The sequence below is a fragment of the Onychostruthus taczanowskii genome, unplaced genomic scaffold (assembly GCF_017590055.1).
Source record: "Onychostruthus taczanowskii isolate IOZ18803 unplaced genomic scaffold, ASM1759005v1 scaffold5, whole genome shotgun sequence".
NCBI classification, from domain to species: Eukaryota; Metazoa; Chordata; class Aves; order Passeriformes; family Passeridae; genus Onychostruthus; species Onychostruthus taczanowskii.
In genome coordinates this window covers 7,051,941-7,078,397 of record NW_024502568.1, presented here as the reverse complement: position 1 = coordinate 7,078,397, position 26,457 = coordinate 7,051,941, and the positions used below count along the sequence as shown (strand labels likewise).

At 42.7% G+C, this 26,457-nt stretch overlaps 1 protein-coding gene across 2 annotated transcripts in view; it reads right to left on the bottom strand.

The window, feature by feature from the left end:
• WBP1L (WW domain binding protein 1 like) overlaps positions 1-25,822 on the bottom strand; it is a 59,476-nt gene extending 33,654 nt beyond the window's left edge. The window contains exon 1 of one of the 2 annotated variants that reach the window (XM_041415377.1): positions 25,606-25,822. In XM_041415377.1, the coding sequence (XP_041271311.1) occupies positions 25,606-25,822 (217 nt within the window). The remainder of the gene's footprint in view (positions 1-25,605) is intronic. The other variant, XM_041415378.1, reaches the window with a different exon arrangement.
• Between the last annotated feature and the right edge of the window lie 635 nt (positions 25,823-26,457).

Genomic DNA, 26,457 nt, shown 5'->3' with positions numbered 1-26,457 from the left:
CACTCACCTTCCTTCCTGGGATCTGTAGGGTTTTGCCCTAAGGTGCAAAATGTGCGCATAAGCTTATTTCTGAGTTCAGTAATTAAAAAATTAATTCAGTTTTATTTTGGGAAGAAACGTTGATAACCATAGCCTGCCTTTTTGGGCATTATCTCACCCAAACTGATATATTTTCCATTGTTATTCTGCTGGAGGATAAGGTGCACACTCCCCTGGCTGTGCAGAGCAGGAGGACCAGATGACCCACACGGTTTTACCTCTTTCGTGCCCTTCTCTGCAGCAAGCTTGCAGGCTGCAGGAAAAGAGAGAAGATCAAGCACTTGCTTTCTCCTTGCTCAGGCCGGGCTCCCAGACATGCATGTGCTCTAGATCACAAAACCATTGACCTTTTACTACTGCAAACATTGCTTCTTTTGGAATTCTCCCCTAGCATAAACCAAATGGTCTGTATGAATCAGTATAAAAAAATCAAAACAGATCAAAACCTGATTGACATCCTACCTTTTTATAGGAAAATAGTTAGTGCTAATTAGAGTGACTACAGTAAAACAGCAAGGGACAGAAAAAAACCAAAAACAAAAAAACAAAAAAACAAAAAAAAAAAAACCAAAAAAAAAAAGAAAAAAACCCCAAAAAACAAAAAACAACAACAAAACCAACAGAAAAACACCAAAACAAGCCCCCAACTAGCAAAACATTTTCTTCTTCAAAAAGGTGAACAATATACATCACCCTCATCACTCAGAAAGCTCACAGCCCTGTGGGTGACTGTTAAATGAAGAAATTCTAAGACAATGAAATATTTTCAATTTTTATAAATACTCACTTCTGACACATCACAGGCTCCTACAGTAGTATTTTCCCCCTGAACGGGGAAGTTTGGGGACTAGAAATTCTGAACATCTCCTCTGGAACACCAGGACACCAATCCTCATTTCCTGGCAACAAATGAGAAAACTAACCACCAATTTAATTTCAGAGACCGAGCCTGCACTTTGAAAAGTCATTAGACCATTGAAAAGACATCTTCCAGGTAAAAATACATAAAGAACTTAGGGACAGACAGCAACATTTGTGAGCAGGATTTAGTTACAGATTTAATTACAGACTGACCATCAGACTTGTCCTCCTTTCAGCACTTGTTTCTTAACACAGGCTTCAAAAGTCAGGGCTGTTTGAAAATCAGAGAGGCAAACCCAGAGGCACCAGGCTGTCAAGCTGCTCTGGGAACGATTCACTGCACCCAAAGCATAAACATTTCTCTAACCTATTCTTAAGGCAACTGCAATCACTAATGTAGCCACTGCCTCAACAGGGGATGCACTCCTATGTTTGATGCCCTTCAAACATAAGGATGTTCTTTCCCATTAACATTAACTCAGGCCTTAGTGCAAGATAAGGCAGTAATTTTTTCTTCTCCACTAAAAACAAGATGACTGATCTTAGTGAACTTTTTAACTTAGCTCACCTGGAAAACTGTTCCATTTCTCTACAAGCTGCTTCCAGAAGACAGAAGAAGTCTTTATTTCCTAGACTACAAGGATTAAATCATGGTTTTACTAGTTTTCTCAGTCTGAAGCTTAAACCCATCTTAAAATGTGGATCCAAAATGAGGCATATCACTTACTAGCGTGGACTGTTACAAAATACCTGTATAGGACAATTCTACACTGTTAAAGATTTGGTGAATTTTTTACTGAAAGAACTGCATTCAATTTCTGGTCTAAAATCCCAGACTACTTCATTTTTCCATTGCTAAATCCATTGTTACTTGAGGAAAAGTGAAATAGACTTCAGGCTATTTCTTCAAGTTGTTCTCCTGTTTTAAAAAACACACACAACTTTCATCAGCACCTCAAGTGTTTTCTCCTTGTCTCCAAAACTGTCGGCACAGAGGCAGAACAAACCCCCCAGGATCCCAGTCACCACCACAGACACTCCTCAGCAAATATTCATCACTTAATGGACCCTCCTGAACACAGATCCTCACTGAGTATCCCATAACCAGTGTGCTGCCTCACTCAGGCTGGGCTGTAAAACATCCATTGAATTAACCAAATTAAACTCATCAGCCTCCTCCCATGAGGTTGCACCTGATAAATCCACACTGCTCATTTCCTGTTGCCTTAGAGATGCTTATAAAACCTTCAGGGATTTATTCTAGTGCTTCAGTAGAGACTGAAGCACTTCACCATTTTCTAACTTTTTCTTATTTTTTTCCTTTAATCTGACCCCCTATACATTTAGTATTTCTTTTCATATATACAGATTTACAACCAGGAGTTTGTACACTTTCTGTTTGAGAGTCTTTTCCCTCCAGAACCAAAAGAGCTGCAAACACTTTCACTCTGTATCAGTTACTGAGTTATTGTACAGTCATTTCATTTATTAAATTTTAGATCAATACCTTTCTTTTTTTATATGTTTTGCAGAACCTTTTCCTAAGCCTTTCCTTACTAGCTGCAATATAATTTTTACAAAAGGTAAATGATAAAATCAGTAAAATCTTTACTGTCCTTTCAGTTTTAGATGGCTGGATTTAGTAGATGGTTTTAACATCAGCAAAATATAATGAAAATGATAATAAATTTCAGAATCCTTTTCAAATGCAGGTCTGGCATGAGAAAGAAAAAAGTTAAGAACTTTTTCCACATATACCCCATCTATAGAAAGAATTCAGCATAAACTGACAGCATGGCTTTGTCTTTTAGAAGTGTCAACACACAGTGGACTGTCTATTGCAGTCTGAGCTCTCACACTGACTTGAAGTCACCATGAGGAAAAATAAGTGATCATCAAAAATGTCCCAAAATTCTCGGGAAATTCAAAGCCAAGCAAAATCAAAAAAGCTAAAGCCATCTTTTGTAAATGTAAAAACATATTAGTGAAATGGAACTTTTATCTGCCAAAGCAAGCCAGCAAAACCAGAGGCATTCAGTGCATCCACCATGCACCAAAACAGACCTTCAGAGATTCCTGAAGGATTCAGACTAGAAACCAGATGCATAACAGAGACAAATCGAGCAGCTTTGTTGTCAGACAAAGCACGCAGGACGAGGGTGAATTCTCATACGTGCAACTAGTGTATTCTTGACCTGTGAAGTTAGAGGAAAGTCTCTGAGCTGTTTTGTGCTCCACAGCCTTGTAGCTCTGCGCAGCTGAGCCTCTCTACTTCCCTTCTCAAGGCAGGCTGGAGGAAACAACCCTGCTGCTTCCTCATTACCGTGAAGTGATGCTGTCAAATTGTCTGCAGACAGCTTTTGAATTACCCCGAGGAACAGCCAGGCCTCCAAAAACTCAACACACATGGAAAATGCTTCTTCCTAAACTTCCCAAGAGGAGGAAGATGCACTAGTGGCTCCTACATTCCCTGAACTGCAGCTAGCTTGGGAGTGTCTGCAGCTTACAGCAGTTCTCACCAGGTTCTTGTTCAAGTCCTCCACTCTTTGCTCTCATTTAGATGACCTGGAAGAAATTTTGATGCATGCAGACGCCAAGGACATCTCTTGTGAGTTGTGTCCTTAGGTATGAGAAATGCCACCAAGTCAGGGGTTTGACTGAGAGCCCAGATCTTGCTGTAATGTGATAGCTCTGCCAGAGCCATCCTGCCAGTCCATAAATCCCAGTATTTCACAAAGTAACAGTGGAATCTGAAATAAGATTAGTTTCTGAAGGACGAGTTGGTGGTCTGGAGGTTTTGTTTTAGTTCAGCGTTGCCCTAGGTCAGGTCAGCCGACCACACAGGCAAGGAGCACAGGCACCACTGCAGATGCCAAGCACTGAGTATTGGGAGTCAACATCAACGCCAGAACAAAAGACAAGACCATCTTCCCAAGTTCAACAGTCCCCGCACAGACCCAGCTTTACTTGCATTGTGTCTAGGAACAACCATTCGTTCACAGTAGAGACAGATTTATTATTGGGGAAAAAACAAAAAACAAAACCAAACCAAACAAAAAAAACCAACCAACCAAAAAAAAAAAAAAAAAAAAAAAAAAACCCAAAAAAAAAAAAAAAAAAAAAAAAAAACCCAAAAAAAAAAAAAAAAAAAAAAAAAAACCAAAAAAACACAACCAAAAAACCCAAAGAAGTGGTAGGTCAGATGTCTCAGAGCGACTCTGGCAAAAAAAAAAAAAAAAAAAAAACAAAGAAGTGGTGGGTCAGATGTCTCAGAGCGACTCTGGAATCTTCAAGAGAAGGTCAAGAACTCACCCCCAATGCCTCTAAGCCTTACTAAGAATGAACAGAAATGAGAGAAACCCTGTATCTATTCAATAGCACAAATTCAGACATTCTGTCAAGATCTGAGCACTTTTACCATGTTTTATTCCTAACACAGCCTGGGGCTCAAAAACATTCTTGAACATGAAGGTTCATATAAATCTACCAAATTAGAGTCAGAAAGACTTTCAAATGTAATTTACAACTCAGCCAGTCAGCAAAAACATGAAAGGGCACTACCCAGTAGATTCCCCCCATATATAAACACTCAGAGCAGCATCAAAATTTGTTCTGCAATAATGTCTTCATGAGACAGTTGATCTTTAGTGATCAAGGAAGTTGTGGATAAACCTTAAGACTGAGAATGTTTTTGGTGCATATTCTCATTTCTCCCTAGGGAATCTTGATCTTCTGAGGAATATTAACATGAAGTATGCAAAACATTTTATGGACTGTTTATAACCTAATGACTCCAAGTGTAACCTTAGATGTCATTCTGCAAAGACTTAGTCATGTTCAGCAATCTGAGCAGAGGGAAAATGCTAAAGCCTCTTGGGCAGATCACTTTTATTGCTCCTTTAGCTCTGTTCAAGCCGTTTCACATAATTCAGTTAACTTATAGTGGTATCAGCAAAACACTGCTCAGAATCAAGCTGACATAAAACTCATGGTTATATTATTAACTAGTAAAATCCTTCCAAGGACTTGTGTTTGGAAATGTCTCTTTACATATACAGCCAAGTCTGAAAATGCAAAAAAATCTTACTTAAATATTACTTAATGGTAATGTTAAAACTAGTGTTCTTCTGAAAAAGATTTTGAAATAAATACTCTAATCCTTCAATAAAAGACAAACATGAAAAGCATATGGTTCTCACTGGGTATGCTTATTGTAAATCAAGTTATCTTCCTGGAAACTCAGTATGTATTTGCTAAATGAAAACAAAGCATCTCTTATGGCTTCACAATTAGAATTTTAAAAAACAGATGCTACAGGAGTTACAGTTTTCTTCACAATGTTACTTTACTAGTTATACATCTTGAAGGCTAAAAACAAGTATTCAAGGAAAAAATACTGCCACAATCTGTGAAGTTAATATTTATGTTAAAAATACCCATGGAAGAATCTAGCTGTTTGCTTTCCAGAAGCCACTATCTGGTCTCTCCTATTTTTCAAATAAGAAGAGGCCTTTGCAGAATTATAAATAAAACACTGAAACCTCCATGTGACTTCCCCATATGCAGCTTTTCAACAGCCAAGTGATTTCCCCTATCCCATCCCCACTGTTTGCATACTAAGGCAGTGTTTGCCAAGGTTTGCCAAGTAGAGAATTCTTAAGCCAAATTTGTAAAACCAAGAAGACAAAGATTTTGTTAATATCCTCTGATCATAGATAAACATCATAAGGAGAGTTAAACTGTGGAGAAGAGCAAGAGAAAAAAAGATTTTATGTTTTGCCATCAATTTACCAGGAATGTCACTGTGTCAGTGTAGAACATGAGCATGCCAACATCAGCTTCTCTGAGTTTTTGAGAGCCCTACATGTAGCCATCCCACTTCTGCACATGTTCTGAGACATAATACTCTTCACTCATTGAACAAACAAGCAGATCTAATCTGAAAGGTGGAGGAGTTAAGAGAACATCTCAGTTTTATTCATCTAGGGCTACTGGCAGATGTAGCTTACAGGATTTTCCTGCCTGTTGCTTTTCTGGTTGCCTTCATTCCCACCACAATATCCAGATATCTGAAAAACCAACATCCAAATGGCTCTTCATGCTATGCATCACATCCAAAAAGCTTATGGAGGTGACTTAAAACCAGGCTTCCAATTTTCTGAAGGGTGGGACCTGTGACCACACCTACAAGGAACAACACAGTGGCTAATTCTGAGCCAAAAGGAGATGGCAGGCAAGGCTGGAGCACATGTACCAGGACAACAGAAAGGACTGCCTGCCAGAGGAAAAAGCAGAGGAGAAAGTACAGAGCTGGTCATCACTTGAACAAGTAGGGCAGCCCAACAAGGAATGCAGAAAAGTCACCTGCCACAGAAGACTAAGATGCCATGCTAGACTGAATGCCCCACAGCAGAAGTCCAAGACTCATTCTTCCCAGGACACCAAAGTGTCTCTTTTCCAGTCTAAGCTGCAGAACAACATTCATTCCCACTGACCTCACTTTTCCTCTTGCATGAAGAACACGCCCAAGGTGCTGTCCTGATCAATGCAATCACAAAAGGTTGTTCATTACATGCAACAGTTCAGGAAAGCACATCTGGTAGTATGACAAAAATCTGCACAGGGACACCTTGAAATTCTCATGTTCCATTTGATCTACATCAAATCCCACTAATATCTGGACACTCCTCTGTCACCAGGAGTGCAAGAACTGTGGCTGGGGGCTGGTGACAACCTGCAGCTTCACTCCATGTGGCCTCCAGCCTGTGCCATGAAAGCCTGGCACCAAGACTTATGTGAAGAAACTGCACACACAAAGGGGATGGAAAAGCCTGCTCCACCCTCATGAAAGGCATTCTCTGGTCCTACTTATAGCCTGAAAAGCGAGAGGCAAGAGGTTCTGTCTTTACTCTCCGCAGTCATGCTCAGCTGTACTCAATGCCTGCACTCCTCCTAAGTTTATGTTTACTTCCTGTTGACAAATATGTTCTTCTGTGTTCTTCTGCAGTCTATTTCATCTATTTTCAAAAAGACAGATAACACTACTTTTTTTTTTTTTTTTTGACATTAGCCTAGTTTTTTGTGCAAGACAAATTATGGCCTCTGTAGAAAACATAACTGGGATTCCAAATAACTAGTTATCCATTCTCAAACTGTACTGGACTTCATGTCTGGCAAAGTCATGGTCTTCTAGTCTTTCCTTTTCTACTAGCAAAATAAGAACAGAATTTACTATATCAGAAGCAGATTAAGTCATTAATGTTTATAGAGAACACCTATTACTTTATATTACATAAAAGATTTGACGTTTCGTTTTTCATTTGATATTTTTCATACTAGTTCAGTATTAATATTTGTATACATACTGAAAATAAGCAGAACTCTTAAAAGCTCACAGGTTTCAGAAGAGGACATTCTGTGATTTAGTTATTTACAGGTAATAAGAGAAAACAAATACAAAATCATACTGTTTATGAAGACTAGTAATTGTTGATGATGACAATGTTTTTAGGGTCAATCTTTGGAGAACTGTGAGTAAAAAGAAGCATCTTCCTTTTATTTGCCCCTGTCCAATACCAAATATTTATATCAGAAATAAATTTTAAAACCAAAACAACTCTATTTTCTTGTATTCTTCCATGGTATCAAGGAGACTGAAAGCATAATTCACTCTAGTAATTTCCTGTAAAGGAGGATTTCATTATTAACTATAGTAAGCAAACACCAGATTTAAATTTTCCCTTGCAACTTGCCAATATTCTCATGACTCAGCTTAAAAAAAAAAAGTTTTCTTTCCACTTCAGTAACTTTCCTCTTTTGGTCTCCAGCAAAAAGACGGATGATAATTTAGAAAGATTCCTAGCCATGCATCATTTCTGGCTGATATCAGTTACAAGCCAAAATGTAATCAGAGATTTAAAATACTGGCAGAAATAGGTTAGTAGTTGGTATTCCTTTGCTAATGCAGAACTTCAATACTGCCTTTATAAAATCAGCATCAAAAGAGATGCAGAAATATGTACTCAGTGCTTCTGACATACTTGATTGTAACTGGACATTCTAAGTAGGAAGCCATAAATACATTGGCAACAGCCTCTGAGATAACCAGCAATATGATAGCAATAAGTGGCAACAGGATTAAAAATGAATGATCTCATAATTTCTCCCAAAGTGCCAAGAACTCAGGTCTTCACATGACTGAAGACTCTTTACAGAGTAACCACACATGAAAACATACATTCCAGGCCCACAGGACTGGAACCCTCATAGCAAAGTGCCATAGTGATGATGACTCAAGTTCTATGGGCAACTTTTTTTCCATGCCATTAAATATCTGATTTTTCTATCTCCACACCTTACAATCCACTTTTTGTACCTAAAAATACTGACAGAAGTTACCAGTGATCTCCCATGGCATGAGATGCATGGGAAGCTATGCAACCTTTGGGTGGGGAAGCCAGCTCAGATCTTAATTTCTCAATTCAGGAATACAAAGAAAAGAACACTTGTACCAGCTTTCACATATCTCTTCTTCACATCTTGATGTCTCTGCTAACAGATTCTAACAACCAGGACACCAGAATTCATACTTCAGCATCTTCAACTTCTTTCCTGAAGGACTCCAGCTATTGATTCCTGATAACGTTGCCAAGCTGGTCCCTGAAACAAGCCAGAGAGCGCTCAGGAAACATTCAGGAAAAGGTTGGAAGGAAGAGGTGGTTGCAGGCAGATCCCAGCACTCAAGAGGTCAGCCCTGACTGCAGGGATTAGCAAGGCTTTCCATATCACAGCATATCTCAAAGAGACTGCAAGGATTTCCCAACTTCAGAATAACAACACAAAGAGGTCACAAAGAGGAGCTGTAAAGCTGCAAAGGCCTGTGTGGCTGAACTGAACCCCTGAAGTTCTCTGCAGCCTGGGCAAGGTACAGTCCAATGTGTTATCACCAGTACCAGATGTTACTGTACACACTTCTTGACCAGAAACCTGAATTTAGAGGTCAGATTTAGCACTGCAGCTTTGTGCAAGGATTCTGAATGAATGCTAGAAGCACCAAACAAGAAAAAAAGAAAAAAAAAAGCCAACAAACCAGCCACCCATCATTCTTTAGAAAAGCAGCTGCATGGAAGAATTTCAGAAATACTTTGTCCAAAAGTGTTTCAGTTGCCATTCAAAATACTCTCCCATTGCATTTTCAATTTCAAAATCTCTTTGCCTTCAAAGTCTGTATCCTCCTATATTTTATTCAAAAGCTTTTGCAATTTAAAAGTCATAGAAAAGCATACCAAAAATACCAGACCTGACTAAATGCATCCATTTCTCGGCAACCTTTATTCCTTCTAAAGCTCCATGTGTGCTTACAAGCACATAAAGATACACAAGTCAAACAGCATTTTCTGCTGTAAAAAGAACAGCTTCTAATGTTTATTTTCCACTTGAACCATAATTTTGAATAGCAGATGCTCCAATTTTAGCTTAAGCAAGTAAACACAAATCCTGATGAAAGGCATTAGGGGTACCAAAATGCCCATTACCTCTTTGGACTAGATTTGAACTGGTAACCTAACGATGCGACACTCAGTCGTTCTTTAACTGTGATCACAGAGATTTGCATCAGCAAATACTTAAACCCCAGGAGATGATACTTCCTTGGGAAGAAAAGAAATCTTCAGACGTAAGAATCTACATTTGTGCAGTTTTAACAAGCAAGAAAATACAAGTAACAGTCACTTGATTCCTATGGGTTTCTAGAAGATCCTGGTATTACAAGTACAAAACACATGAATTTGTACCAAAAGCCAGTACTTGCAAAGCTCAGCATTCACTACTAGACAGGTGTAAACACAGCAAATCACAACAGTCTCTGTCATGGCTTTAGAAATTTACTAAAAATGAAGACGCATTTTGTATGAAAATGCACAAATAGATCCACTTTGAGACAACTTACTAGCAATTAAGGTTTTCACATTCTGTTTAACTTCATCATGTACATCTGCAGAGCCTGGCATCATAGCATCTACCCTACCAGAACTATCCAGGCTCTCTGCAATCCAGGAGCCTTGCATCAATATCCTGGTGCTATGGCAGTTCAGGTAGGTGCAGGTCCCAGTGAGGCAAGCACACACTCCTCAACCACTTTCAAGGAGGCATCATCTGAAGGCAGCTATCAGCTTTGTCTTGAAGAGAACCGTTCTCTGATATCTTGTTTGGTTGTAAAAATTTCACAATGGTACATGTGCCAGCAAGGCAGATAGAGACAAAAGCACAATTAACAATTCCCAGCAGAGGGTAGATGCTGTTTAACATTTTTCAAGAAGTACTGCATATGTGCAGGTGCTCCATTTCACTGGAGAATCTCCAAAGCCATCTCCTAGTCAATACAGTATTCTTAATCTCCCTGATGAAAAATAATATCCCATGAACAGCCATCAGCCCCTCTCCCCATCACATATGCAAACTCACCCACAAGTGTGACCAGTCCTACAAAAAGGCTCTTGAGAAGAAGTGTCTGTACAAACAGCGATCTGCCTGCTGGGGGATGGAAGTCCTTTGCTTGGGTTTGCTTTGGAACTGCAGATGTGCTTCAGCTGCTCTAGACTCCTTCAGTCATCCCAAAAATACCAGCCAAAACTGGCAGGCCATCAACATGAAGACAGTCACGTTCGCCAGTTGGCAACCAAGAGGTGTGCGATTAAGGACTTGCCACGAAAAGGTACTTGTCATAGGTAAGTTTCACAATATCACACATAGCATTAAAATAGCTTCAAGAAAGGAAAGAAAAATGTAATATAAATTACAAAAGCAGGCGATAAATCTTCCAAAAGTATTCAAAAAGATCACACTAAAAGCTTGTAAGGGTGAGTGACCGGATTTCATAAACATGCTTCCGATTAACCCTTTCACAGCTTCCAAAAGATACCATCTCTGTTGTTCCCAAGCACATCTGCCAGAGCTTGCCAAGGAAAGCATGAGCAAGCAGCTTCAAAGGCAGGATGACGTACCTATAGCAATAAACCCTAATCCTTTCTGGGGAAACCACGCAACTGAACTTAGTCATAGAAAATGGGATTAAAAATTCTGAAACAAAACACGGCATTGAAGGAATTAGCAGTCATCCCAAGATCATGTTGAAAATATTGAGCAACACTTAAATAACAACTTTTGTCAGGGCTGATAAAGAGGAGAGTAAAACAAACATCTTCGACAGGAAACCTTTAGCAGATGGGGATAGGAACAGGATGTCTGTGTCAGCCCAAAACCTTACATGCTGGATGATGGCTTGGCAAAGAGCAGAGGTGTCCAAGAGCACCACAGCCATCATCCCTAGAAATTCAAGTGCGTAGACCCCTAGAAAAAGGTATCTGTGATTTGACCATAGGAAACTTGGCATTCATGGAAGCAGACAGTGCTTTGATGATGAAGTGATTGCTGATGTGCAGGGCCAGAGGGAGAGTCTCTGGGGGGCGATTTGGGAAGCACAGCCTTATTCTTTCCACAGTTCATAATGTCATTCAAACTTATGTACACAAGAATGTTGCAACTGCTCAAGTGATCACCTCCACTAGCGTCACACACACGGCAGAAATGCAGAGGTCAGGATTTCTGAGGCACTTCCCCAAGGAGACAATTAATGTGACTTTCTGAAGTTCCCCACGTTTCTTGCACTGGAACTTCCTGGACAACAGTGTTGCATATTTTCCAATGCCCAGATCTAACCCAAATTACATGTTTACACAATCCACATAAAATTCAGGTTTTGATCAATGTGTGTTTTCCTCTTTGAACAAGAGCTGATTTTCTAACTTAAGACGATCTTTCTAAAGTAAACCATATCTGTGCATAGGGTCAGGGTGCCTGGAGAGATCCTAAAACAATTAGTTCAAGTGAGCTTCCCATGCCTTCTCACTGCCAAGCAAGCTTCATTAGCAAGTACCAAGAATTCAAGTCCTGATGGCTTCAACAGATAAAATAGAGAACACAAAGACTTGCATCAGGAAAAGGAAGGCAGTGGAATAAAGTAGATAAGCAAGGAGAGAAAATAATACCTTGAGAAAAAAAGGCATACCATCGTGATCTAAGTGCTAATTGAATCTGCTCCCAGTCAGTATTGAATGAACGTGACCATAAGGCACAAGTCCAGTCTAGCAAGAGAGCATATTTCCCCTTTCATCATTCTCTGGTGTCAATGGAAACCCACTGGGGCTTAAAAAGATACCAAGTCATTGAGAGATGACTATCTAATTTAGCACACAGAAGGTGAATGAAAGTAAATTCGACTTTCCACCCCACATCCTTAGGTCCAGGACTATCACTTGCATTTAATGAAGTCAGAGCACTCAGATTTCAGTCACCTCCCTCTGTTTTCTCCCTTCGAAGTCAACAGTCTCTTCTTTCCTAGATATCAGGCTCTTCTATCCTTTAGAAAGGCCTCCATGCTTCCCTCTCTCCAAAGTGAAAACGGGACAAGACAGCTTACATGCAGCTAGTTCTTCATGCCAAGCAGCACAGCACAGGGCTGTCCAAACTCAGGGCAAGAGCAGAATGACTGTGTTACCTTTCATTTACAACTGACACTGCCATGTGAGTCTTTTCTCCCTTGCAGTCTCATAGATCCCAGCAGAGTCCTGCAGAAGAGTGACCTTGCAGCAGCCACCAACTGTACAATAGTAGGAACAATGGGAACCAGGGAGTTCCTAAACCAAAAGCCGGGGTAGCTTTGAGTGGAGGAGTGTGGAAACTGTTTATCTAGAGTCTCTACAGGGAAAGCAAAAAGATATTTAAGGACCACCCTGCAGAGCCCCTCTGAAATCTCAAAGGTAACTAGACCTGCACATGAACCCAGGAGAACTGTAAGAAAACTCAGCTTCCACCAGTAGCAGTATCCCAATCAACTAGCAGAGCCTCTTTGTTATACCTGGACAAAAAAATGTAACAAAGAGAAGATAGGACATTTCACATTCTGCTCAGTCTCTTGAAAGATGAAAGCAAAGAGGGGATTTTTTGAAGTACTTGCTTAGAGGTTTTGGAGGAAAAGAACAACCCCTAGTTTTCCTTCCATATTTAGGCTGAGTCTTTTTCAGTATTTCCACTGTTGCGAAACAGAACACAGAAGAAAACAAATCTTCTTTGACTACACAGAAGTGCCAACCAGAAAATAAGCCACAAAAGCTTGTATAAATACATCCATATCCCAAAAACCAGATGCACCTATCAAAGCATTGTTTAAAGTTTGTCTGAGTTGAGAGTGTAACTGAACTCTCTGTACTTGTTGCTAAGAACAGTTTTACTCAAAATAATAACCAGGATTCAAACCAAGTAAGAAATAATGAACTTGGGTTTAATTGGTTTGCGAGAAACCCAATTTGCAAGTGCTATCCTTAGCCAGCTATTGAATGAGACTGAGCCCAGAAGGCACTGTGATGAGTGACTTAAGTGGAGGCACCCTACACCCACCAACATTCCTGCTGAATGAATGTGAAATCGGCAAGAATTGCTTTTATTTATCTTACTAAAAGCATTTCTTGGAAGGGCTGGAAAAATTTATTTCAGATGGATTTTTCAGCTGAGAACAAAGTTGTATTTATTATAATTATGAACTCTCCAGTGTGGCCTGCCTTGCTGAGAAAGAACATTAAATTCAGCTGTGCACGAACTCATGGAAGTGACCTTTTTCAATGAAAATGCTGCAGCAAGAGACTTTTGGAGCATTCTCACTAAATAACCTACTGTCTGCAACTTGCAGATTAGTGCTCAGACCACTGACTTTAGCTGCTACTTACATGGGCACAAGTCCACATGAGGTCAATCATGAGATCAAGCTCAGAATAAATCGTGTGTACTGCACAATACAGTATAGAGAACTGTACTTGGTCTTCAGTCCAGTATGGATTTATGAACTTTTGTTAACCATGATGTAGAAGCATAACATTGCAAGGCACTTTAAAGAGGTCTTTTCTGCAGGACACCCAGTGTTCTCTTTATATAAGGGGATCAAAGGTGTTATTGACACAAACGGAACAACCTCTCACTTTAACGACAGCAACAAATGCAAAAATGAACACCTACCACCCATGCAGACATAGCCTGCTCCCTCTTTGTGGAAGGACAAGGATTACCTGAAAGACTTATGCTCCATGGAAAGCACACACACTTGGGGAGAAGACAGGTTAGCATTGAAGAACTAGCAAGTTAAACTACAATGCTCATTTCATCACCAAATGAAAGGTGAAATGTAAGATGGCAAGAGTGCAAGACATATGCTTGTTTGGAATTAAGGATGTCAGTTCAGAGTGCACATGTAAAATGTCCCCCTTAGACCCATCAGATGATCTTACTCTTCGCAGAAAGGTTGGGTATTTTCATCCTGTAAAGACCTTAACACAGATGTCTGAGCCTTCCCGGCAGCTGGGCAGTTGAATTCCTGGTGCCAAAGAAAGCAAGGCAAGCTTTCATGATAACGTCCAGGACATCTCATGGGCAATTGGAAATCATTCCTCTGCCTGCCCAGCCCAAGAGCATCCCACAAGGATCAGGATCTGCTGGCAACCTGCTCCAGGCTCCCTCTCCCTTTCGCTCCCAAGGTATGCTCTTGTGGCAGGCTCTCATGGTTCATGGCCATCTGAAGATTTTGGTATGCAGTTCAAAAGCCTAGAAAAGAGACTACCCTGTACTAAGCATCCAGAAGTCAAAATGCAGCTGTAAAAACAGTTTGTGCTGCCAGTTTGGGTTCTGCACTCCCTTTTCAGATTCTGCATTTGCATTTCAGCCAGCTCCCACTGCTCTGCTCGCTGAACCTGCTGCTTTGGTTCCAAATCTCCATCTCTGTGTGCTGCTGTCTCCAAGGGGAAATAAGATACAAGAAATTCCATGTTTTGACTTTGCTACAGAACCAATTAACTCAGCTACAAAGAAGGAAAAGCTTTCACTTGAAATGAATTGTTTTCCATGCACAAACAGAGCACATGCAATTAGTGAGGGGCACTAAAGCTCAATCTTCATGTGTCTTCATGTGTTGATTATTTACAGTAATGCCTTCCAGATAAATAGAAGAACAGTCTCCACTCAAGTACAGAAGAAGCCAAGAACAATAAAACTGTATCTCGACAATTAGGTAAAGTTTGACCATAGCACTTGAGGGCATTAAAAACCTTTGGACCAAAACCTTGCAGAAGAAAAGCAAGTGTTTCTTAGTTAACAATTAATAATTTAGACCTGAAGACTTGTAGCCAGACATCCAGCTGAAGAGGAAAATTACACAGTATTTATAAAGCCAGTACCACACAACCCCCTAGTATTTTGATAAAAAAATACAGTTCACAGTACATTTTCCATTTTATTGTCCCCATTGTAGATGAGAAATGTGAAATTACTTTCTTAATATCATGTGGTAAGCCAGGATCACAACTGAAGGAGTTTTTGCAAAACTACTTGTTCATCAAAGGGAGCACATTGGGGCGTTTAAAAATATTTTAAAATATTTATAAATTCACTCTAAAAAACCCAAAACAAACAACAACAGCTAAAACCCAAAAATCTTCTGCTTTTTCCCCATTGCTGCACTGTCTTTTGGGATAAGTAAACCAGCAAGGCACTTCACCCTCGAGAGCCCTCATGACAAGCATATGCAACATGCCTGCTGCCAGGATAGGGAAAAAGCTGACCAACACAGAAGCAGTGCAAGACCTGTAAATGAAGAGGTTATTAGGTTGAACCAGATAAATGAAGTATGTTTAAAGACCATTTTTGTAGTTAGAGACACTAGTTAAAATCATAAACAAGTTTTACCTTGCACCCTGTCCTGAAGGGAAGTGCCTTCAGAAGGGCGGCTGGCAGGCAGTGCCTGTGCAAGAGAAGAGCCACTGATAGTAAGAGCTCTCAGCAAAAGAATACAAATAAACAAAATCTAGGGTCATTCATTTCAGAGTCAGTCTCAGCTTGTGAAGTGCCACTAGAACTTAAGGTTTCCAGAATTGTAAAATTAACTTTTTCTGTGTAATGGTACAGCCTACATCAACAGCAGCACTCAGCCAGCCTACAGGTAACTCTCATGCAAGGTACACAGTTTCATAGATACAAACAAACCTTCCATTTGTTTGGTTCCAAAAGATCAAGATGGCCCACACCACCCAGCCAGGTCACTGTAAACATCTTGTCTAGGGCTGCTTTCCTCCCCTGAAGACCTTTAGATTTTCCAGCTGAAGCCAAACTGTTCATTGCCTTGCATATACAGATTTAGTCCTGTTTTATTAGGACACACTGAATGTACTTAATCCTTTGGTTGTACTTCTAACATCTTTTAGAGCAGGATTACAGCAGGAAGAGTTTTGATTATATACTGTTAGATAACATAACACAGACAAGAAACCATCACTGTCACACTTTGTGTTGCCCAAAGTTTATCTGCTCTGTTAAAGGCTGTGAAAAAAGATTAGTCTGAGCCTCATCCACACCAGGAATACAGCAAGCCCTTACATTTCACACCAGCCTGAAGTTACATGCCAGTAGAGGTGAAACAAGGCAACAACAGATTTGTCTGGCCCTTAAACTAAAGTTTTCCGGGCACAATGCTGCTCAAAAAATATATATCATGCTGAAAATAAAAGAGGACTGCTTCTCCAGGTAGTCCATCTAAAGAAAGCGGACTGAAGGTTTTAGAACAGAAAATGATTGCTCCAGACCTCCTGAATTCATTTTGGCAGGATGATCCTTGGACTTCGGGGTCAAATGATGTGCCTAAGAGCACAAAATAGGTCTGAGGAGAAAAATTTCCTAACTCTTGTTTTGACAGCCTAACCACTGGTTTAGTATGATCACAGACTCTGGAAAGTAGAGATAAAAAGAGCAGAAAAGCAAGAAACTCAATAAAAACAATGAGCCACAAACATGAGAGTGATATTAATAACCAAGCATGTGAGATGCAAAAATTCCTAGTGAGATGAGTAGGAAAAAGAAGCAAAACAATGAGACAAAAAGAAAACAATACAGCTAGGAAAAAAAAGCCGAGGAAAATAAGAGCTCTTATTTTTGACACAGCCATTTAAGATAGGCTCTGTTGGAGTCCAAGTGCTAAGTGTCAGTAAATGGAGACAATCAGCAATGACAGATGTCTGCAAGCCTGTTTTATCTAAGCTGCAGATCACAGGAGACTGGAGAGTCAAATGCAAGCTGTTTGTGAAGTTTACATCTTCTAAAAAGACAGAAGTCAAAAAACACAAGGTAATTTGAAGACAACTCAATACAGGCATAACCTCCTCTTCAGCATTCACTGTTTGAAAAGCAGTCTGCAAACAACAAATGAGGCAACCACTTAGAAAAGAAGGAATTCATCACACAGGAGACCCAGACATGAGTCATGACTTTCACATGTATTCAGGTAGTTACATGCATTCCAAGCAGAGTAAAGGTCTTTCAGATCATATCTGAAGAAAATTCTTTCCTTCCCCCAAGAAGAGAGGCAAGTTTGGTAATTTTACAGTTACAATTGATACACAGGATGTGATGAAGTCAGCCCAGGATGAAGTCAGCCCAGTGTTGTGACCTTGAAGACTGTCTTCTTCAAAGGTTTTGTTCAGTGTTTACAACACCACTGTACTATGCCCACCACCTCCTCCAGCCTTTCCCTTACCTCCTGGCTCATTCTGATCATAGCCCCCACTTAACCCTTTCATTCCATAGCAGTCACTCCCAATTCTTGTTTAGCTCAGCTCTAAAATGTGCTTTTACTGACTGCCACCTCTGTGGGACAGATTTTCTGCCCACCACCAGTGGGGTGGCTGTCACGGGGATAATTTATGCAACAGGATGGCCTGATCTTCTGCTGGAGACAGAAGACATGCAGTTCCCCTGGGTTCCTGTTGGCAGTCATCCACCACCTGGGATTTAAAGAGGATCCCAAACAGAGAAAGAGGTTTTTAAAACAAACAAGTGACTCCTGATACAGCGTAAACAAATAAAAAAGCTTATTACACAGAGTAAGTAATATAGAACTTAAAAGGAAGAGCATTTCTGCATATTTTGCACTCTTTCTGTATCAGGCCTTTGGTGTGGCTGCCACCATTACACCATTGTTTGACTGGAAGTATCCGAGACTGTCTTGATTATCAGCTCTGATTCTACATTAAGTTAAAAAAAAAGGTCTCTTGTGGACAACAGTACTTGACCTGCTGGTCATATCTTCTTGCTGGACATGACAGAAAAGAGTCAATCAGTTCTGTTCACTAAAAAGCCTTTACACTGTCTGCAGGTGAGTAATTAATGGTCAAGTGTCTTCCCTGCTTCCAAAAGAACACTTGACACCTTTTACACAGGGAAAGCTCAGGATGGCTGGTGAGATTCCTGGCAAAACACACTCTTCATAGCTGTTGCTACAGCTTATCAACCTTTTCACCTATTTGCTCTTTAGCCAGCAGGAGACAAAATGAAAAATAAAAGTAGCTCTGTAACCACTGGAGCTGACTCCCATAAATGTTTTCCACAAGGCTGACTGACTTTGCAGGCTCACAACCTGTGAGCTCCAACGAAGGCTTGGGTAAGAGGTAGGGCATGTATCAAGTCAGTCAACCCAACTCAAAAATTTCCTGCTGCTAATAAGCTCACTAGTGTAGCTTCTCACTCAGTGATTCCCTGTTTGTTTGGGTTTTTAAGGTGTCTCTGTGCCTATCTGTTTTCAGGAATTCTGCTGAAATTTTATGCATCTTTGAGGTATCTTCCTATCAAATTTCATTCAAGTTGGTCAGTAGCTTCAAAATGGATGGGGAAATGGACACTGATAACTACATAACGCTCACCTTCTTCTGTGAACTATCTTCTTTGATTAATAAAATCCATTTTCCTGCTCAAGTCACTCTCTCTCCCTTCTCCAGGACATTTAACAAATGTCAGTATCTTGCCAAGCTCGCTCAGCCTGAAGTAGAGCCAAGAGAAGGTTAGTTTCTGCTTTTCCCATGTTCCCTCCCAGATCTCACAAATAAATCCCCAGAAGCAACAGAACAAACAAAAAAAATCCCAAACCAAAACACAAAAAAAACCCCAAACACAAAAAACCAAACCCCATGGACCTCCACTTGAATTGCCTCTGAAATTTTTATTACTGCCTTGGACACACCAAAACTAGAGATGAAATAAAAACACATCACCGTGAGAAGTAACTAACTCCACCTCATAGTAATGGAGAAGATTAAAGACGAAAGAAGGGAGAATCCTCTTCTTTACTGGTAACAAATCTTTCCTTTATTGAGTTTCACTCTTTCCTCTGCTAGTCCTAAAGAATGCAGTCAGGAACGCATGGTCTTGATCCTCTATGAGAAAAGGAAAGGTCCCTGTTGCCTCTAATTCCCTAAAACTAGCACCCTGCAACTTGTCAGTCCTGGTAGCTGCTTGCCATACCCACCTACACCTCTGCAACCCATTGTCAGCAAGATGCCATTTAAAATGCTGCTGGCCAAAGCTCTGTCCCCTTGGGATGTGCACTGGGGATCTCCTCTCAGTCACTTCCTCATAAGCTTCCTGTGCACTGTCAGTGTTTGGATTTGGTATACAATATGCCAGTATAAAAGTGCTTAGGAAGAAGGAACTGGCAGAAAACTGCATTTGAATCTCTTACACAGCCCAGTTTTTATGTCCTTTTTTTCTCTGACCAGTTTGGACCAGCCTCGGGCGATGCCAGGTGGATGGATACTGGCTCAGCAGAGGAGGCCTGCAAACAAGCAGCACCACAAGGTGCCTTCACACAAAATACAGTGTCTCCCTTCTATTTGCAGGTGTTGTTCAGGGCAGAGCATGCCAAGGAGCATTGGCTACATTGGCATTAAATGGTTTGTCCTGCTGCATCAGTCTGCCACCATCACCTACCTCACTCTGCACCTAGCAAACCCCTGCATACAAACTTCTCTGTTGCAGTTCAAAAGCAATTGCACAGACCACAGCTATCATCTAAAAATAATACTGGAGGTGGTGATCCCACTGATAATCACATCATTAGAGAAGAATCAAGCTTTTCCTTGTCCAAGCAGATAAACAGCAGGTCTCTACAGCACCTTGAGCCTCCTCAGCAGTCAAACAGTATCTACTGCTGAAATAATGGAAAAAACTTCATTTCTGACTGCCACACCAACACACTTCTTTTAACAAGCAAGGTAAGGGCATGCAATTCCTGCTTGGCAGGCCTGTCCTCTCCAGCCAGCTGTTATTTCAGGTACGTTTGTTACATGCACTCTTCACAGGCCCAGCCACACAATCACAAGTCACGGGTCCAGTGCCACAGCACCCAGGTGTTGGCATCTCAAAACATCTCTTAGCTGTGGGCTTTCCAATCACACACGACAGCAGGGGGAACGAGGGATCCAACTTCCCTGTCAGCATCTCTCAATAAACTCATACAAGAATACCATCCTCACCCTGAGCTCTTTTCCTCTGACTCAGAAGTACAAACCAAAACCTGGCATAATCAGACTTTCCTGCAACGTGCAATGAGCATCTATGCCTTGCCATGACTAATGGCCCTTCCAGGACTGTCACCAGCCCTGCCTCAGAGACAGCTTTTAAGATCTCTGACATGCTGACTCCTTTCCCCAGCAACACAGCTTGCCTGCTTGTCTTGGATTCATTTGTTTCATTCTGAAACAAATGCAAGGAAGGACTGTGTAAGAGACATAAAGTCATTGGTTATATGCATTAATAAGCTCAGAGGATTCCTACACAGCTAACCAGAAAGTGCAAATGCTTACCCTGTAAAGCAGGGCAGCTCAGATCAGAGGAATATCCCAAACCTGGTAGCAAGCACATGTTGTCAGGAGACAGAACAAAAGGCCACGTGCAGCTCGGCGTTACTGAAACTGCTGGACATGCCTGACAAGGAGACCTTTGCATAGGCACAGCCACAACCACAGGGCACATCACTGACAGCACTGCATGGAGAAGTAGGCCACAGGATCATTAGCCCAGCGATAGCTTTTTGCCACAAGCAAAAGTCTGTTCAATCCTGCCAATCCTCCTGATGTGACTTAAAGGGAAAAAAAAAGGCAAAAAGAAAAGGTGGGCAGTTTGCATTTACTAAATATATTGCCCATTACCTCAGAAGATGGCCAGATGGAGGATCATAAAGAAACACAAACTATTACCAACATTAGCACCTTTCTAATACTACAGAAAGACAAAGGTGAACATCAACGTAACACCACATTAATACAGGCTGACAGAGCCATGTAAAAGAGCAGCTTCCATTTTTGCCAGCAGAAAAGCAGCTGTTGAAGATGCTTAGAGGAGCAGCACTTCTGGGAATGAAAGTGAGGGTTCAGTGGGTGTTTTAGCCAGGTCTGAATAACTACGTGGCCAAACACTGAGTGCATCCATGCTCTGCCTCCCTGCCCATGGCAGATCACCACTTTGGGCAGGATCCCTGCTGTAGAGCAGCACCTCATACAGCAGGGCCACTGCTCAGGGACACTCAGTACTGGATGCTCCCACTAGCCAGATGTGGCTGACCTGGCCCAAAAGGCTGGGAGGATGGAAAAATCCCCAACCATAGCAAAACACCTCTGGCAGATGAAACCTTCCAACTTCCCTTCTCACACACAACTCTGCAACAGTTGCCCAAGTTCATTCTTAAAACAGGTGCCAGCTATATTTTTGTTAACTAATATTTGCAGGGTGGCAGGGAAATTCTCAGAAAGGCAATGACAGGTCCCAGTCACAGAGATGCCTTGACTTCTATGAAGAAATCTGCCACTCTCCTCTCCAGGGTTCACTGGATATTTTCAGACCTGGCTTTCCATCTGCTGCCCAGCTGCAGAGATGCAAGTTGAAAGTCTTACAGAATTTTGTGTAATTATGAGTGCAACTCACAACCAAAATTTAATCAGCAGAAAAGCGTGCTATACAGGTGAGACACCCGAGTTCCCGGTGGTATAATCATCACAGAAAGAGCAGTCCTTAACCCAGCCTGCAGTTATTTAGAGGTTCCTGTTCTGAGCAAGTGCATCACGTACTTTGATCTCTGCTGCCTCCTGCCAAAATTGTGGATATTAGCAAGCCAAAAAACCAAGAGTCTCAGACAAAGATATGGCAGACAAAATACATCCTCTATGGTTACACAAGCAGCTCTCCTCCTGAAGGAACATGATGCCTTTCAGGAGACACAGAAGTGCAGTTGTAACTAATTACCTTTACCTTAATCAAAAACGTTGTTTTAAACTTACAGATGAGGAGCCTGTTGCATGAGAATTGAAACTTTGCTGTCCAGTTCACAGACTACCTGAAGTGGTGCTCTGAAAGGCCATGAATCCAGCCAAAGCCTTGGATGAAGCATGGTAACTCCACATTGGTGCAGTCAGAGCTGTGGTCACAGCCTTGGACAGAAACTCTGTGTTACAGAGGTGTTAGCCACAGTGACAGTCACAGCTGAGTTGTTCCTTAAAGCAAGGATCTGTCCTCTTTGTCACATATTATGAATCATGCCTCAAGTCACAGTACTTCAAGCAAACTCTTTAACTTGGGATTAAATTGGTCTTTACCAAGATGCTTCTGCCAGATTTTGGCTCAAAACCACCTTATTAGAGAAAGACAGATTCTACAGACTTGCCACATAGTTAACGTTCACTTAAATCTCTTGTTTTTAAAGACAACAACAGTTGAGAAAACTATGTGATAATTAAGTTGCAGGCATGGGAAGCAGACAGACAGCTGAGATGGTCAAATAACCTTTATTCTGCCCTGTAGAGACAAACTACGATAGAAAAATTAATAATGTTTGAGGTTTTTCATTACGAATTTTATCCAGTTCATTTTGAAATATATTAATTTCTTATTTCCTTCTGCCATAAACTGAGAAGGAGCACATAGCTAAGGTGTGCTGCTAAGACTCTCCTTCTACAGCTGCTATTGAACATGGCTAGACTTCTTCTTCCTGTCATGTTTATCCTGATTTTATTACAACATAATTGGAATACTTGTGCCTGTAATCTACTAATAAATGCTTCCACTTGAGTTAAAGTTTTGTGTTCTGATTACAAGTAAAACTGCAATGAATAGTCATAGAGACAGATAAACCTGGACTTGGGATAGAAGATTATATAAATAGCTCATCATTTTCTCTGCAATCCACCTTAGTTAAAAGAAAGGTCTTTGATGATCCTGGGCAGCCTGGACTTTTTTTAACCTGAAAAATCAGACACTCCTGCAGAGCACAGTGTGTTCTCCTGAATGTTTGTTCAGTGCTAGGCTGTACAGCTCCACCTCCTGAATTATTTAAAGGACACATTTCTTGCAGCCCAGCCTTAGACCACCGGGTCTGTGGTACAGTTCTTCCAGTTGAGGGGGCACAGACCCTGAGCAAGGAGCTCTCCCTGACAGCAGAAGCAATCAGGACACAGCAAATGTCTGCAAGGTATATGGAAGCAGGCAGCAGTCACCAGAGGCAGCAAGGGCAACAGCACTCTGGAGAGGACAAGAGACAAATGCTGTCAGGGTTTCAGGTAGAAACACAGGAACCTTTGGTGCAGAGATGTTCCAAGTCCAGCACTGCCCCGCTGCAGGTCTTCTCTATGAACTCACTGGCTCGCTCTGATGAAATCAGGCTCTAAGGCAACACTAAAGCAGATGAAGTTTTGTTACATGCTCATTTCTCCTACATTACCATGCTGGTTTTTGAGTGGGCAGCTGTCAATCTCTAGTGTGCAGTGAGATAATACCAGCCTTTTGACAGACAGAGTATACATTTAAGATCTAAAAAAAGCTGCGGGAGTTTTATATAGACAGACTATGGAAAGGAAATGAGTAAAAGATGCATCCCTATCCAAGTGCTGTTAAAGGAAACGTAGGCAGCCAAACCTGTTCTCCCCCACTCTCATGTATTGTACCACTCAAGACATTATTTTAGGATTATTTCTGGTGCACTGACTAGAGAGTATATCTACAAGTCACAAACGCCACTATTCCACATGCAATCCAGATGTACAATTGCTTCCATGCCCTCTTCCTTTTTTCTTTCCTTCTTTTCTACTTCCTATTTGTTTAACTAATGTATAAACTGTCTGAGGCAGGGAGCATCTTGCACAGTCTGCAAAGCAGGTATGACATTTTTATGAGCATGTATAGGGTTGTAGAGACTCACAGCTACCATAAAGATAATCCTACCACCTAACCACTGTTCACAGCTGGGTACCACAACGACCAGAGAGCAAAATGGCTCTGAGATGTGCTTGTTTATGTTTAGTTTAGGTACCTCAGCCTGCAGGTGAAATGGAGCAAGCACCAGGACTTCCATCTATTAAAAGCAGTTGAGACAATGTGGAAAACACACAGTTCAACACAATCCTGCATATGGCTCCCTAGAGCAGGACCAGCCAAGCCTTAGCCTCAGTGTGGTGAAGTAGATTTGGGATGGCTCTACCAACAGTGAATTACACAGCTTTTAAAGAAGATCTGGTGCTCTCAACACCTTGAAAAGAAGAACAGAATTCAAAAGAGGTGTAACATCTGTAATCGTCAACAAACTCCTCACCTCCTCCTCCTGCAGAAGTACTGAGAAGTATTTTAGTGGCTGCCTTCCAGAAGGACACATCCATCTGCATCCCTTTGACATTAAGCACAATGCACCCCATGACACCTGTGACCTACAGTCACAGATCAGCATCTCACTATCTCTGACCTTCAACAAATGCAAACTGCAATTTGTACTTTATACAGAATACACCATATCAAACCAGAAGTCATCATATTCCATCCATGCTCTCCATGGGGTGAAAAAGACATAATGACTCCATGAACCATAAGATCCAGGTCGTGCACAGGTTGCTTGGCTGAGCGCAGTCCTCACTGAGCGTCACTGAACATACACATCAAGGTGGGAGAAGTTACACGTGTCTACACTGCTGGACTCAAGACCACCACTGGAGATGTGAACAGTACATATTGTAGCATAGACAGGAGACAGAGTAAAGAGATGAAAAAGAGGGAGCCAACTTCGTTAAAACCCTTCCCAGGCATGACAAAAGTAGTAGCCAAGTGGTCAGAGCCTACAAAGACAAGGCCTGGTTCCCCTCATCCCAGCTGGAACACGCTCCCTCTTCCCTCCCAGTGCCCACAGGTTTGCGCCGAAGCTCCTTCTCCACCGCTCCTGCTGCGGGAAGAGCAGCTCACCTGTCCTGGCCAGCACCACACAAGTCCCACTTTCCTGCTGACCCACATCTTCTGCCCCACTGCCACCCTCCAGCTCACTCCAAACCTCCTTCAGCCCCGTCCCCTCACAGGTCACCTTGCTCCCTGTCACCACCTCCAAAAGACACCTGCACCTCCACCCGCAGGCCCCTGCGCACCTGCCAGCTCCAGCCTCCTGCGCTCACTACAGCACCTTTCCCTCGGTGTCCAGTCAAACACTTTCCCCTTCGCCCTGCAGCCACTGTGCCGCACAAAGCCCCTGCGAGCGGCACTGCCACCCGTGCCTGGATCCCTACACCACCTCTCCATCTCCGCATTACACAGGAACCCCCAAAGCCAGGGCTCTGCATCTCCTCCAGCTTCACTCAAGTCACGGGGCTCCCCAAAGCCTCTTCCCCCTGGCACCTCATGCACACCCGGCCGGCTCCGCCGCAGCCCCTGCCCCAAGGGCCGGCGCAGCCCCCCGCACTCACAGCCGCCCCTTTTCCCAGGGACGCAGCCCCCGGCACGGCACGGCGCGACCCCAGACCCCTCCGAGCGGCTCCCCCCTACCTGGGCGGGCTCCGCGCCGGCGGGCAGCCCCTCGGGCAGGGCCTGGAGCAGCAGCAGGGCCATGGCGGCGCGGAGCCTCCTCGCCATCCCCCCCACCCCCCGCTCCCGCCTCCCCGGCCCGACTGCGGCCCGGGACGGGAGCCCAGGGGCACCCCGCACCCGGACCCGCCCTCGGCACTCCTCTATTGGGCGGCCGGCGCAGCTTTCCGCTTGCCATTGATTCAGCGCGATGTCGTTTACGGCAAAACCGGGAGAGGCGGGGTCTGCGCGCAGGGAGCTGCCATCTTGAGTGTGGCACAGAGGGAGGGAGCCTGCGGGCCTACTCGGGCCGCCATGGTGTGAGTGGCGGAACTGGCTGGAGAGGGGTGCGGGGGCTGCTCGCGCACACACTGACGCACAGACATACAGACAGACACAGACAGACCCACAGCCTCCCTGTGGCCGCCAGGCACTCTTCCTCCATTCAGCTGGTCACTCGTGCTCAGTATGAGCCTTGCTCAGCCTCCTCCCCAATGCGCTCACATTGTCCCAAACCCCCAGAGCCCGCCCGGAGCTGGGGCACCGCACCGGGAAGTGCGGCATGGAGAGGGTGCTGGGATGGCAGCAGCGGCATGGCACTGGGCTCAGTGGGTAGCAGTCTGTTGGTGCCAGCACCACTGGCAGATACAAGCAGCATGGAGAAGAGGATCTCCCCTGTGGCTGTGTCCCAGCATGTCTCCACACAGTGATCGTGCACACTCCCAGCCGGAGTGAGGGCACCAGCACTTGGCATTGATTCAGAGCTCGGCAGAGACAGCCCGTGTTCCTGGGGCAGTGTCACAGGGTTTCTGCACTGCCACTCCCAGCGTAGCA